Consider the following 12673-nt stretch of genomic DNA (forward strand, 5'->3'; position numbering starts at 1 on the left):
TGCCAACGAAAAATCTATAAAACTGGGCTTTAATATTTCACACAAAACAACTATATTTCAGCTTTATGTTATCTAGGTCTTATGCTGTCATACAGAAAGAAAGAAAAAATTATTGCACAGAATTCATTTTTCCCTAAATGCAAGTACAATACATTGCTATTATAAAATATAGTAAAGCATAATGAAGAATTTAATGAAGTAACAATGAAGTATTTTTAATCTACAGTGCTATTGGTTGAGCTTGAAATTCAAAGAAATGTAGTGTCTGGACATATATCAGACTTTCCTCTGAACTGATCTCTGTTGCACACGTCACTCAGGCAGTAAGTCATCTCCCAGCTCTTCATCAGCAAACTCATCTTCCTCTGTGCGTTTCCTCGCTGCTGTTTTTGGTCTCTGCATTTGAGGCCCCAATGGATCGACATAAGAAGCATCTAAATTTATGAATACAATGGGAGCAATACGTTGTAATGAGTACAGGCCAGGAGAGAAGCATTTTTCCCTTCACATGAATGAGAAAACTCTAAGCTGTTATATAAATCAGCCAGAAAAAGGTAACATTATTTGATTAAGGGAATGTAATAATAATTTGTCATCATATATTTAACATTTATGCATTTGGCAGATGCTTTTATCCAAACAATTTACATTGCCTTTCCCTGCGAATCTAACCCAAGACATTGGCATTGCTAGAGCCATGCTCTACTGTTTGAGCTAAAGGAATGCAATTATAGCCAAGCAAATTTAATTATGTTACCACAATTTTATCTTTATTTGATTGTATACTGGAGCCACAATGACAAGAAACTCCTTAAAAATAACAACCAATGTTGTTTCTCACCTATTTCCTGCTGAGTGCTGGCCTCATACGGTTCATTGGACCCGGGAAGAGTTTTCAGTTTAACGCTAAGCCTCTCACCCTTGGCGCTGGTGCCATGGTTGCTTTGTCCACTGTCTGAGAAAACACATCCACATGTTGGACTTGCAAACATTTCTGGAGTGAGTGTTATTTTACAGTGTCTGAACAGAAGAAAAAAAGACATTCGCATTTGAGCTGCCACCGTCGACAATGCGAGCCATGCTGTGTTAGAATACTGGTAAACAAAACTGAAAAGCAACAGCTCCAGCTTGCACTTGAAGCAAAGGCTCTGTGACACTAGAATCCTAATTAAAGTAAGTTCATAAGAATTGCATAATTGAAAGCATTTGTGTTGCACAAAGACAGCAACACACAGCTGCATTTCACATCTTGGCTGTGATGACAGGAACAGAGTGCTGAGGGGCAGATGTGAGACTGGAGTCTGGCAGGCAGGTAACAGAGCTTTAAATGTCCCTCAAAGGCATTAAAATGACAAGCCTTTTGCTGACATACAGTAGTTTTCCCAACACTGTCCACCTAACTGAGGAATCATGTCAGAATCACGCTCAAACGTTTATCATAAAAACAAAAAGCTAAATAAAAACGGCCTCAGAGACTGTTTAAAAAAAAACATTTAATGTGACAGTCTATTACTTGCAAATTTGGATGCATAAACTGCTAAGTAAAAGAATAGTACAGTAAGAAACTGTTGATATCAAGTGCACTAATACCGGGATAGTGTTGTTCAGGAGTGTACTTGTGAAATATTTCACTGGTTTATTTGCACTCTGTGCTTTGCAAACAGAGAGGGGGTGCTGGAAACACTCTGTCACACAGAGAGAGTGGGATATTCCCTGGAAATAGTGGTTTTGGCAGATAGGACATTTTCAGGCATTCACAGCACATGTTTGCTTTCTATTGAAATAATGTCCTTGGATGCTGTATCATTACGGGAAAACTTAAGGCATTAAATCATCATTTTGACATATGGACTAAGCAAGTTCAAGTTTTCCATGAAGCTATGAGTTTTTCATTTTTAATCATCCAGAGGATTGATCATCTAAAGTGCACAGTGAAATACAGTACATACCTCTGCCCTGCTGCAGCACAGGACTATACTTAGCTTCAGAGCGAGAAACTGAAAAGAAAAGAAAGGAAAAAGAAGACAGATCTCTGAAGAGACAGTGGAAAGGCTGGACAGAGAGTTGAGAGCTGAGTGAGGCCTACAAATTAGTTTTTTTTTTTTTTTTGTGAATAAAACAGTAAACCTAGCATTATGTGTTGAGTTCAGTTATGACTGCAGCGCTGAATGTGAGGAATGAATGGCATCTGTAATAAAGTGCAATAACAGGTGCAGTAGCAGCAGTTTATTCCTGAGCACAGTGCTTAATTTGTAAATGAATAATTGCCGGATCAAAAAGAGCACTTAAAAGATGGCACAACTATAAGAGCATCATTCACAAGTTTCCGCACAGCCATAACTACAACCTAGTGTATTATTCTGTCATGTTGTCTAGCTACTTTGGGACCAAATATCACTCAGTTGATCAGTGATATTCTCTCTCACCGACGACATCGTTGCTTCTTGCATTACGTCGATTTCTGACTGATCCAACTCCCGTTGCTCATGTCTCCTGCTATCCTGATTAGTATTAGCAGAACTGTCCAGGAGTGCAGTTCCATCATCTCTTTTGATTAGAAACACCACCATCTTTACTCGCGTATATGAAACATATAGATATGCTTGACTGTCTTACATTTTAGCGATATTATTTTTAGAATAATTTGTCAGGTATATACACTATCTCCGCTGTTCACTGCATGCAAAACAATAAGTAGTAAGCACCAACCAATGAGTGATTTTGAACTTAAGAAAGCTGATTGGTCAAAAATATATATGTTGAGGGCCAATAGCAAAACATAACATAATAATACATCCAGCATAAACCCGCGCTTGCTCGGTCTCGCTCTGTCTCTCTCACTGTCACAATGTAATGTACTTTTTTATAATGCCGGATTATTTAAAAAAACAAAAGCCGGAATGCAAAAATCCAAAATCTGACATTTTCCAGAACAGGATCCGGCTCAAATTGAACACTGCCTGAGCAGAATGCAGTGCCATGCTTGTCGTAATAGTTATACAGGAGGAGTGTGTGATCTCTTCCTCTAATGTATTTCTGTAGTGAGTGTAGTCATACCACTGGCTCTCAGAGGAGGGGTATTGATGGGGCTTGAGCTGCTCCCTTTCAGGTGCACAGCCATGAACAGAATAACAGAGATAAACAATTAAAGAGAAGAACAGATTACTACCAAAACGAAGATGAAACTGACAATATAAAGTAAAAGAATGCAGGAAAAGAAAATGCCTTCTGCAAAGGAGAAATTAAAGGGTTAGTTCAACCAAAAATTTAATTTCTGTCATTAATTACTCACCCTCATGTCGTTCCAAACCCTTAACCCCTGTGGTAATTTCATTGTTTTCTATGGGAAATAAAAAAAACTTCTCGGATTTCATCAAAAATATCTTAATTTGTGTTCTGAAGATGAACGAAGGTCTTGCAGGTTTGGAACGACATGAGGGTGAGTACTCAATGACATAAATGACAAAATTTCATTTTTGGGTGAACCCTTTAAGTTCTGTCTCATTACTGTCAAAATGAGTGATTTCATGAATGCGGTTATATGCTGTGTCTGGCTGTAAATAAATTACACTACCATTCAAAAGTTTGGATCAGAAAGATTTTTTGAATGAAATCTGAAAGAAACTTAATCAGCAAGAATGCATTAAATTGATCAGAAGTGACACTAAAGACTTTTATAATGTTCCAAAAGATTTCTATTTCAAAGAAATGCTCAGGCATGTGATCAACTAAAGACAAAAAAAAAGGAAACCTGACCACATATAACTGTTTGATGAGCAGCAAATCAGCATATTAGAATGATTTCTGAAGGATCATGTGACACTGAAGACTGGAGTAATGATGCTGAAAATACAGCTTTACCATCACTGGAATAGAAAACCGTTATTCTAAATTGTATAATATTTGACAATATTACGGTTTACTGTATTTGCGATCAAATAAATGCAGTCTTGCTGAGTATAAGAGACTTCTTTCAAAAGTATGAAAAACATTACTAACCCAAACTTTTGAATGATAGTGTATGCCTTTTACCTGGCTTATTTTTCACAGCAATAGGAATTATGACGAAATTATTTTATGAAGAACCCAAGTCAACCAACCACTTAAGTAGCTTCATATCATGTCTGAACTATTCTACATAAAGCAGGCAGTGATCATACCACTGGGCTTCTTGGGGTTTGAGCCGCTTCCTAATGTGTTAGAAGATGTGAAAAGAAAATATTAGAAGAAGAGAGAGGTGAGATGCAGTAAGAAGCTGATAACAATCACTTGTCGGAAAATGAGTGTGTACTGCATGACCTTTAAACCCAGTACTGCCTGAAGCTGATAACTGAACATCACCTGATGTGAGATCCACATCCGATGTCCCAGAAGAGAAGTGAAGAAGGAAAAATTATATTATTACTACACTATAAACTTAAAATAAACCAAAATCTAAAGGGGAACTGTTGTATTTAAATCTCTAAATCATGTGATTTAGTTTAGTCCTAAGGGAAAAGGTGTCTAAGGCACATTCATTCTCTTTTTAAAAAAATCACATCACAGGACTATCAGTCTCCACTAAGTCTGTCCACCTGGAGTCACTATATTAGGGCAGTTACAGTCATACCACTGGGTTTCTTAGGGGGAGTGCGTGTAAGGTTTGATGCATTTCCTGTTTACCAAGAGAGGCGGATGACAGGTTGATGGAAAAAAGTAAAGTAAGAAGCATGTATTGAGTTAATGAGCAGTATTTTATCTCAAAAGTTGATTAATGAGGTTGAGTTAAAACTATCCACTCACCACTGCCAGCGCTGCCTTCCCTGCGACCTCGAGCACTGCTCTCTCTCCCAGATCTCACCCTCTGTGTGTGGGAATAACAGCATGCTGTCAAACACTGGCCATTTCTCCAGCTCTTTATTTTATTTAAGAGGGGAATGGGCTCAAATATTTTATATACAGACCAACACAGAGATTCCTCAATTATCAACCATAGGTTTAGTGGATAAAGGAACAAGTGAAGAAGAAATCCAGGTAATTTCTTTCTCTCTTTTAGTTTTCAATTCTAAAATATGAAACTCTCCACAATTGATTTAGAGACAGTCATTTATCCCTCTAGACAGTTATATGTGTTTTTTGTTCACTCCTCACTTACACTCTTCTATTTCCTTCCATATAAGGAAGCAAAAGAGGCCAGCATATAAACAGCACCAAGAGAAATCAGGGTACCTGCTCTCTGATCTCCTTCATTTTTTCAACTTTCTTCAGTTTGGTGGCATAATCCTGCACCTCTTTTAGTCCCATATCAGTGCACAGCCTGACCAGGAAGCGTAGACCTGCCCAATAGATAATTATATTAGATGCACAGCTACTAAATAGACACAGAGAATCAAAGTAAAAAAAAAAAAACTGTTATGTTGAGCACATTACATTCAACATTTTCAGGAAATTTCCGATGAATGTCCTTATAGGTCTCAAGTGCCTTCTGATAATTCCCTAAAAACAAATGAAAAATATAAATCAGGACTTTGAAGGCACCGAGATCACAGCTTATGGCTAAATTTATTAAATGCATTATTATTGTCAAGTTCATACCACTTCTCCTGTAACAGCTAGCCACCATCAGCTGCCACTTGACCTGTGTTGGTCTGAAATTCATGATATGTCATTAATATAAATATCTCCACATACATGCAGAATATTCATGATAAATACATATGATATTTAGTGACTTACTGAATGAGGGTAGCTCTCTCAAAGTACTGAATAGCTTTCTCACAGAACTGGGTGTCAATGTAATATGCTCCCAACCATTCAATCACACTAATGTTTGAGGGAAAATACCTGTACGACTGAAATAAACAACATCATATAATTATTATTTAAAATGTTACCTCTTTCGAATATTTTTCTTTAGAATAATTTAAGTTTTCTAACAGACAACCATGATTCATAATGACTGTAATTCATAAATTATATAGAATATTCTTTCTAAATATCCACTAAAATCTGGACTGTGATCTGTATGATAGGCAACTATGCAATATCATTTTGTCTAATATATATGTCTAATATATATTAAACTAATATATATTAATATATATAGACAGACAGACAGATAGAGATAATTAAATTTGTATTAATTTAATTTGAGATTTATTAATTTGTCTTTTTTTTTTAATTACATATCAGTTACATTTAACTATAATTTAAAACATGAATTAAATAGTTCTAAATACAGCTATTTATTTGAAAACAATGATTGCTTGATTTAGATTTTTACATTTAGGTGGAAAATCCATTGATTCCTTGTTTTTATTTTTAAGTGCCATTTCTAGTCCTGCATTTATTTTATTCAAACCACATCAATAGTTTGAGATGTGACTGATGAGCATGTCAAGTCAAGCGGTGGTTTCAGAGAAATTTTTTTTTACCTCATAATAGTACTGGAAGGCCTGAGATTTGTCTCCTTCATTGTCATAGAGGTCTCCCAGTTTGGCCAGCACCTGGGCATCTGTGGGGGTCACACTGGTGAGCTGCATCAGCCACTCAATGGCCTGATGAGGGTCTTCCAACATCTCATATCTAAAACTGCTTAAGGAATTTGACTCTTAACAAGCATTTATCATACTTATATCATGCTATTTATTTGCAACTGAAATTACACAAACTGTCATTGAACAGAAAGCTGATGGAAGGATACAGATTAGCCAGCTGGTACATGACCTGAGCACTGTTTCTGAGGATAGCGTGCAGTTTGAGGAAGCAGTCCAGGGCTTCCTCCAGCCTACCCAGCCTCTTATAGGTCAAACCTGCATGAGGATACAGAGATTTCTGCTTTAAAAGGATTTACATTATTAATGCATAGTCTTGGTCTCAGAAACATTTTAAATGTAGAATGGTTAAAGCATGTATGTAAAATGTACATGCAGTGTAACCCTTAGGATGTCATATTTGTGATTGCAGACCTAAGTTATAGAGGGCTTCAGTACAGGACGAGTCATTACGAAGAGCCTCCTTGTAAAACTCTGCTGCTTTCTCATAGTCCTCTTTCACAAACACTGTGTTGCCTTTGTTAATGAGGGCAGCAGGGTTATAGCGGTCAGCGCTCATGGCCAGCTCAGCATAGCGGTCAGCCTGGTCATAATCTTTTTCCTGGAGAAGACAGCAAAAGCAGAAAAACAAGAGCATATCTGTGAGAACCTGAATTTATGTAATAAATACAGCAATTTCCAGTTCCTTAATGTTAATGCTTTATAGTTCTATACTCACCAAAAAGTAGAGAAAAGATAGATTAGTGGCAGCGGCACTTTTTACCCGACTGTCCTTCTTCTCAAACATCTTTAGCGTCTCCACTGCCTGAAAACAAAATAAGTGATTAAGCATAATCATAGTGTTCGTGACATAAATAGATGTTTCACTATATTTTCTTTGAATAATACTCTTGAGATACATCACATTACATTTGCTGCTACATGAAATGAATGAAGCAAGGCAACACAACACAATATCAGCACACATATACAGGGCTTACTGCAGACACACACAGGTTCTCCAAAAACACAAACATACCTCAGCCTCAAGAGTCATGCAGATGGACAGGCAAGAAAACAAAATAAAATGGACCATTGAATGTGAAAAGTGTTAAAAGACAGAAACAAGGGTTCCACACAGACATAGAGCAAAATGGCTCTTTTCTGTGGTAATATGTTGAATGCAACGCAATTTGAGTGTCTCTAGGGTCAGATCTACCTGTTTGAAGTCCCTCTGTCTTAAGTATGTAATAGCTTTATTGATCTCCAAGTCATTTGCAAGCTCCACATATTGTGAACCCTTCACCATGTCCACACACCTAAAAAAGTACCAAATTAAGCTTCAGCACAAACTGTATGAATGGTTATGTTATTCTGTTATAAATGGTCTTAAAGGGATAGTTCACCCAAAAATCATAATTTCATAATTTACTCACCCTCAGGTTGATCCAAACCTGTATAAATTTCTTTGTTCTGTTGAACACAAAAGGAAGATATTTTGAAGAATGTTGGGAACTGAACAGTTCTGGGGCACCATTGACTTCCATAGTATTTTTTTTCCTACTATGGAAGTCAATGGTGCCCCAAAGTGGCTTGGTTACAAACTTTCTTCAAAATATCTTCCTTTGTGTTCAGCAGAACAAAGAAATTTATACAGGTTTGGAACAACTTGAGGGTGAGTAAATGATGACAGAATTTTCATTTTTGGGTGAACTATCCCTTTAAGTATTAATAATGAATTATAACTATTCAAAATAAATACTAAATAAATATTGTTAAAGGGTTAATTCACCCAAAAATTTAAATTCTGTCATTAATTACTCACCCTCATATCATTCCACACCCGTAAGACCTTCGTTCATCTTCAGAATACAAATTAAGATCTTTTTGATGAAATCCGAGAGCTGTCTGACTCCTCCATAGACAGCAATTTAACCACCACTTTCAAGGCCCAGAAAGGTACTAAAGACATTGTTAAAATAGTCCACGTGACTTCAGTGGATCAACCTTAATGCTATGAAGTGACGAGAATACTTTTTGTGCCCAAAAACAAAACAAAAATAACAATTTTATTCAACAATCTCTTCTCTTCCATGTCAGTATACTGAGTTGGCATTCTGACGTAGAACCCGGAAGCGCTGCACTGTCTATACGACATAAACCGCATAGGAGAATGACACAGAAGAGAAGAGATTGTTGAATAAAGTCATTATTTTTGTTTTGTTTTTGAGCACAAGAAGTATTCTCGTTGCTTCATAAAATGAAGGCTGAACCACTGAAGTCACGTGGACTATTTCTATGATGTCTTTAGTACCTTTCTGGACCTTAAAAGTGGTGGTTAAATTGCTGTCTAAAATGGATTAGTCAGATACCTCTCGGATTTCATCAAAAATATCTTAATTTGTGTTCTGAAGATGAACAAAGGTCTTACAGTTTTGGAACGACATGATGGTGAGTAATTAATGACATAATTTTCATTTTTGGGTGAACTAACATCATGAGCAAGGCTTGCGATTTAACGCCCTCTTGTGGAATACACAAAGATTTTCTCAAGTCTCAAGTCTCCTATCTCTTAAAAATACAGTAAATTACAGTAACATTATGAATTATTATTAAATATAAAATAACTGTTTTCAATTGTAATGTTTTAAAATGTAATTTATTCCTGCTATAGCAAAGCAGAATATTTGAATAATAAATGCATAATATTTTTGTGGTGATGCATTTTTAATACAACAGTGATATATTTTTTCAGGATTCATTTAATAAAAAGAACAGCATTTATTTGAAAATAACATTACAAATGTCTTTACTGTCACTTTTGATCAACTTAATGCATCTTTTCTGAAAAATCTTAATGACCATAAACTTTTGAACGATAGTATAAGCTACTTGCCAGTCAAACCCAGCTGCAAATGACGACTCAATGGCTGGAGCAATAAGCTTGGCTGAGGTCATAATGTATTTTTCTGCTAATGCTTTCCTAGAAGGAAAAACAAAACAAAAATACTGATAGAAGACAATGCAGATACACTGAAATGAAATATGTGGATATTAATAAATGCCAAGCTGTAGTATCATAGATCCAACAGAATGTGCAACACATTATAATACCTCTCCCTTTCCATTTGGTGAAGCTTATCATTCTTTATAGCCTCAATCACCATGTTTGCATGAGAGTCATCCTGAAATGTAAAAAATAAACGTAAAAAATAAGCTGTAATTCAGTTTAAATGTATGACTAACAAATATTTTAACTATACACTCACATTTGCAGGGATATACTTGTCTTCATCATCAATATCGAGGGGCACACAAATGAGCTTCTGAAAAGCTTTCTTCATCCTTTCACGGTCTCCGATGGCATAGTAGCACAGGATGAGGTTGAAGCCTGTCTTTATGTTGGGACTCTCACTCATGATGTACTCAAAGGATGTGATGGCATCTGAGTACTGGCCCATATGTATGAACACAACACCAATGTTCTGCATGATCTTGATCCTATACAATAAGGGAAAGTTTCACATTGAAAATCACGCCAAATTTCTTACAACCTGAATAAATTGAACGGTTGCAATACAAATACGCAGTTCACACAACAAACGTACTGAACTAAGTACTGACCTCATTGCATTGTGGGCATTTGAGATCTGATCCAAAGCCATGCGGTAAAATTTGATTGCTTTTGTGTAATTCTTTTGCTTGAAATAGATATTTGCCATGTTAACTTTCAATCGTCCTATAGTAGGGAAAGTGGTTATAGAAAACCTAAAATTAGAAACACATTTATATCAAAGGGAATTTAATTTGTATTAAGATATTTGAAATAATATTTGAAATTCACTCACCAGCATTATTGAACATTTTGTTCTTCACAATGACTTGGTATGTGTTCAAGGCCTCAGTGTACATGTCATTATTGGCATATTGGTTTGCTAAATTAAACAACACCTGAACAAAGCATAAATAAGATGTGAATTTTCAAAGTTTTCAGTCAAGATATGTATTTTATATGGAGCAATAAACTCACAGAGTAGGTCAGATCCAGATTGATGTGGTCTGCAGTGCCTGTTTGTTCTCTCTGTCTCACCAGAGCCCTTTCCTTCCTGCCCGCCTCTTTGGCTTTCTCTAGAGACTGTAGAAAAATAATAATTTAGCATCTAAATATTCATCCTTTAAAATAATTAAAATCACGTATAGCAGTTATAAAGCTACACCCACCAGCTGAAGATCCCCACGAGCATGAGCGAGACAGCTCTCCTCTATCAAATCATTCACCTTCTTTTCCAGGATCTTTATCTTTTCCTCTGGCCTGCACAAGAAAACAAACAATTAGACCAAAAATTTGTGTCCATCTCCAAGTAAAACTAAAGATGTGAAGGAAGATCTAATAAACAAAACTTGTCAACTGCTTCTCAAGCACTAAGAAAACAGATGGATGCATACGTGTCTTCGTTCTGTCTCTCTAATGGAGGGGCTGGTCCTTTTGCTTGTCCCAGTGGATCAAACACCGAGCCTGAAAATTCAAACAATTAAAATGAAGGAGCCTATCATATTTTCCTCCAACTCAGAAGTTAAAATGTATTCATTCAATATCCTTATGAGACAGTTAAACAGAGTTCCTGGACAGCACACGTGCAAGAGGATTTCATGTGTGAAAGCACCTCTAGCTATAGATGAAGAGTATCCTGCTGCCCGCACTGCAGTCATGGGACGAGCCGCACCGTCCTGTAGAACATACAAAAAAAATAGAAAATTAATAAAATTTCGTTGCATTTTACATAAAGAAAAAATAAGAGATTGAGTCCTACCTGAACAGCTCCAGTCATAGGCCTTCCCATTGCAGTGCCAACAGGAATCCGAGACTGGAATATTAACATCAGAAATATAAAGACATAAGAGGAAATAAATAGTATCAACTCAGCCTTGCAATCCCTTATTGAAGCATGAAATATAGTCCATTTCTATATAACCATAAATGCATTTGATTTGACAATCTTGATTCTGACTGTATATGCCTGACAGCTTTCTTCTTGATTATAAGATATAATACATTCTAACATGCTATCGTGCTAACTTCAAAAGCTATTTTATTTTGAGTCAGAAATGTAGTAGTGTAAATCCATGTGCTCTACTCACCCCATAAGCTGTTCCAATCGGTCGCCCTCCAATAGCAGTGCCAGGATATTTTGCAGTCATCTAAAAATATTCAAAAAACAAATGTAATGTCAATTATTAATGAAATATTGCTGTGTGCTGATGTGCTTCCATACAGCACCTTCTGCAGCAGATCATGCAATATAACTTACTGGTGGTCTTCTGCCATGACTTGTCCTGACAGCCTGCTGAAAGCCCACATCGTTGTGAAGGTCCTGCAGGGACAGGAAAATGATGATGCAAAAGCAAGTTCATAAAATCCATGTCTAAGGTGTAAGTATTTTTTCACCTCTGAGTCAAAAGTCGGATTGTAATCATTGTAGCCTGTATACAAATCATCCTCCTCTTCCTCTGGAACAAGATGCACGTTCTCCATCTGAAAAAACAAACAAAACAAAAAGTCTCTGATGCTACATTTGTCGATATTTTTAATAAATATTTGAGACATTATATTTGGATAAACAGGAGACCATATAGGCTAATTACTTTATCCAGACTATTGGGAACATATTTAAAACAAGAAAGGAAAGAAGCAACTCTTAGACATTATTTTGAACAAATATGCGCAAATGTTTCTTGACAGATTAACGTACAAATTCGTTTAACCGTTACACGGCTAGTACGTGACCATACCGCTTATATCGTATACAAGTTATTTGCCAACATCTGTGGTTGTGAATAATCATAATTTAACTTACCCGGAAAAGAGAAAAGTTTGCTTACCTAAGAAAAATGCAAATTAATGGCCGTATTAAGCTGAAATATTCCGAAAAATAGTGTCTGTAGCCTAGCAGCACCTACAGCTCGCTAACTAAGCTGAGCAACACATCGGTTGCTAGGATACAAAGAGGGGTTGCCATTAGGCACACAAGAGAGATTTTACAATGTTTCGATATTACATTGATTATGTTCGTGTCTTTATATATTGTCTTTTAACATTACATTTCTAAATATACGTATAAACGTCTGGGATAAAATCCAACGAATTATTCTTCTGTAAAAAT

The 12673-nt window shown here is 36.2% G+C and overlaps 1 protein-coding gene across 2 annotated transcripts; it reads right to left on the reverse strand.

Moving 5' to 3' along the window:
* Positions 1-13: 13 nt before the first annotated feature.
* Positions 14-12663, reverse strand: ift88 (intraflagellar transport 88 homolog). 2 transcript variants are annotated; one of them, XM_051905606.1, is made up of 28 exons: positions 12393-12663; positions 11959-12045; positions 11822-11884; positions 11652-11711; positions 11324-11377; positions 11177-11240; positions 10959-11028; positions 10734-10824; positions 10543-10647; positions 10361-10463; positions 10137-10251; positions 9782-10013; positions 9627-9697; positions 9409-9495; positions 7732-7831; positions 7252-7338; positions 6948-7134; positions 6683-6791; positions 6414-6564; positions 5716-5831; positions 5575-5627; positions 5410-5475; positions 5209-5315; positions 4783-4843; positions 3058-3102; positions 1950-1997; positions 842-955; positions 14-434 (listed from the first exon to the last, which is right to left on the reverse strand). In XM_051905606.1, exons 2-28 carry the CDS (start codon positions 12043-12045, stop codon positions 313-315), a joined length of 2568 nt encoding a protein of 855 aa, XP_051761566.1. In that variant the 5' UTR covers positions 12393-12663; the 3' UTR covers positions 14-312. The 2 variants fall into 2 exon arrangements, with proteins under 2 accessions (XP_051761566.1, XP_051761567.1); XM_051905607.1 differs by lacking the exons at positions 1950-1997; positions 3058-3102 and having other exon boundaries at positions 12393-12659.
* Between the last annotated feature and the right edge of the window lie 10 nt (positions 12664-12673).

Source organism: Ctenopharyngodon idella, chromosome 9, assembly GCF_019924925.1.
Source record: "Ctenopharyngodon idella isolate HZGC_01 chromosome 9, HZGC01, whole genome shotgun sequence".
In the NCBI taxonomy this organism is placed as follows: Eukaryota; Metazoa; Chordata; class Actinopteri; order Cypriniformes; family Xenocyprididae; genus Ctenopharyngodon; species Ctenopharyngodon idella.

Bases quoted from the DNA above. Each gene is read 5' to 3' on its own strand.
- ift88 (XM_051905606.1), bottom strand. From the start codon at position 12,045: ATGGAGAACGTGCATCTTGTTCCAGAGGAAGAGGAGGATGATTTGTAT. The intron at 9,496-9,626 runs GTATTATAATGT...TTTTCCTTCTAG, and splicing joins CACCAAATGGAAAGGGAGAG to GAAAGCATTAGCAGAAAAAT. The intron at 4,844-5,208 runs GTACCCTGATTT...TCCCACACACAG, and splicing joins TGAAGGAGATCAGAGAGCAG to AGGGTGAGATCTGGGAGAGA.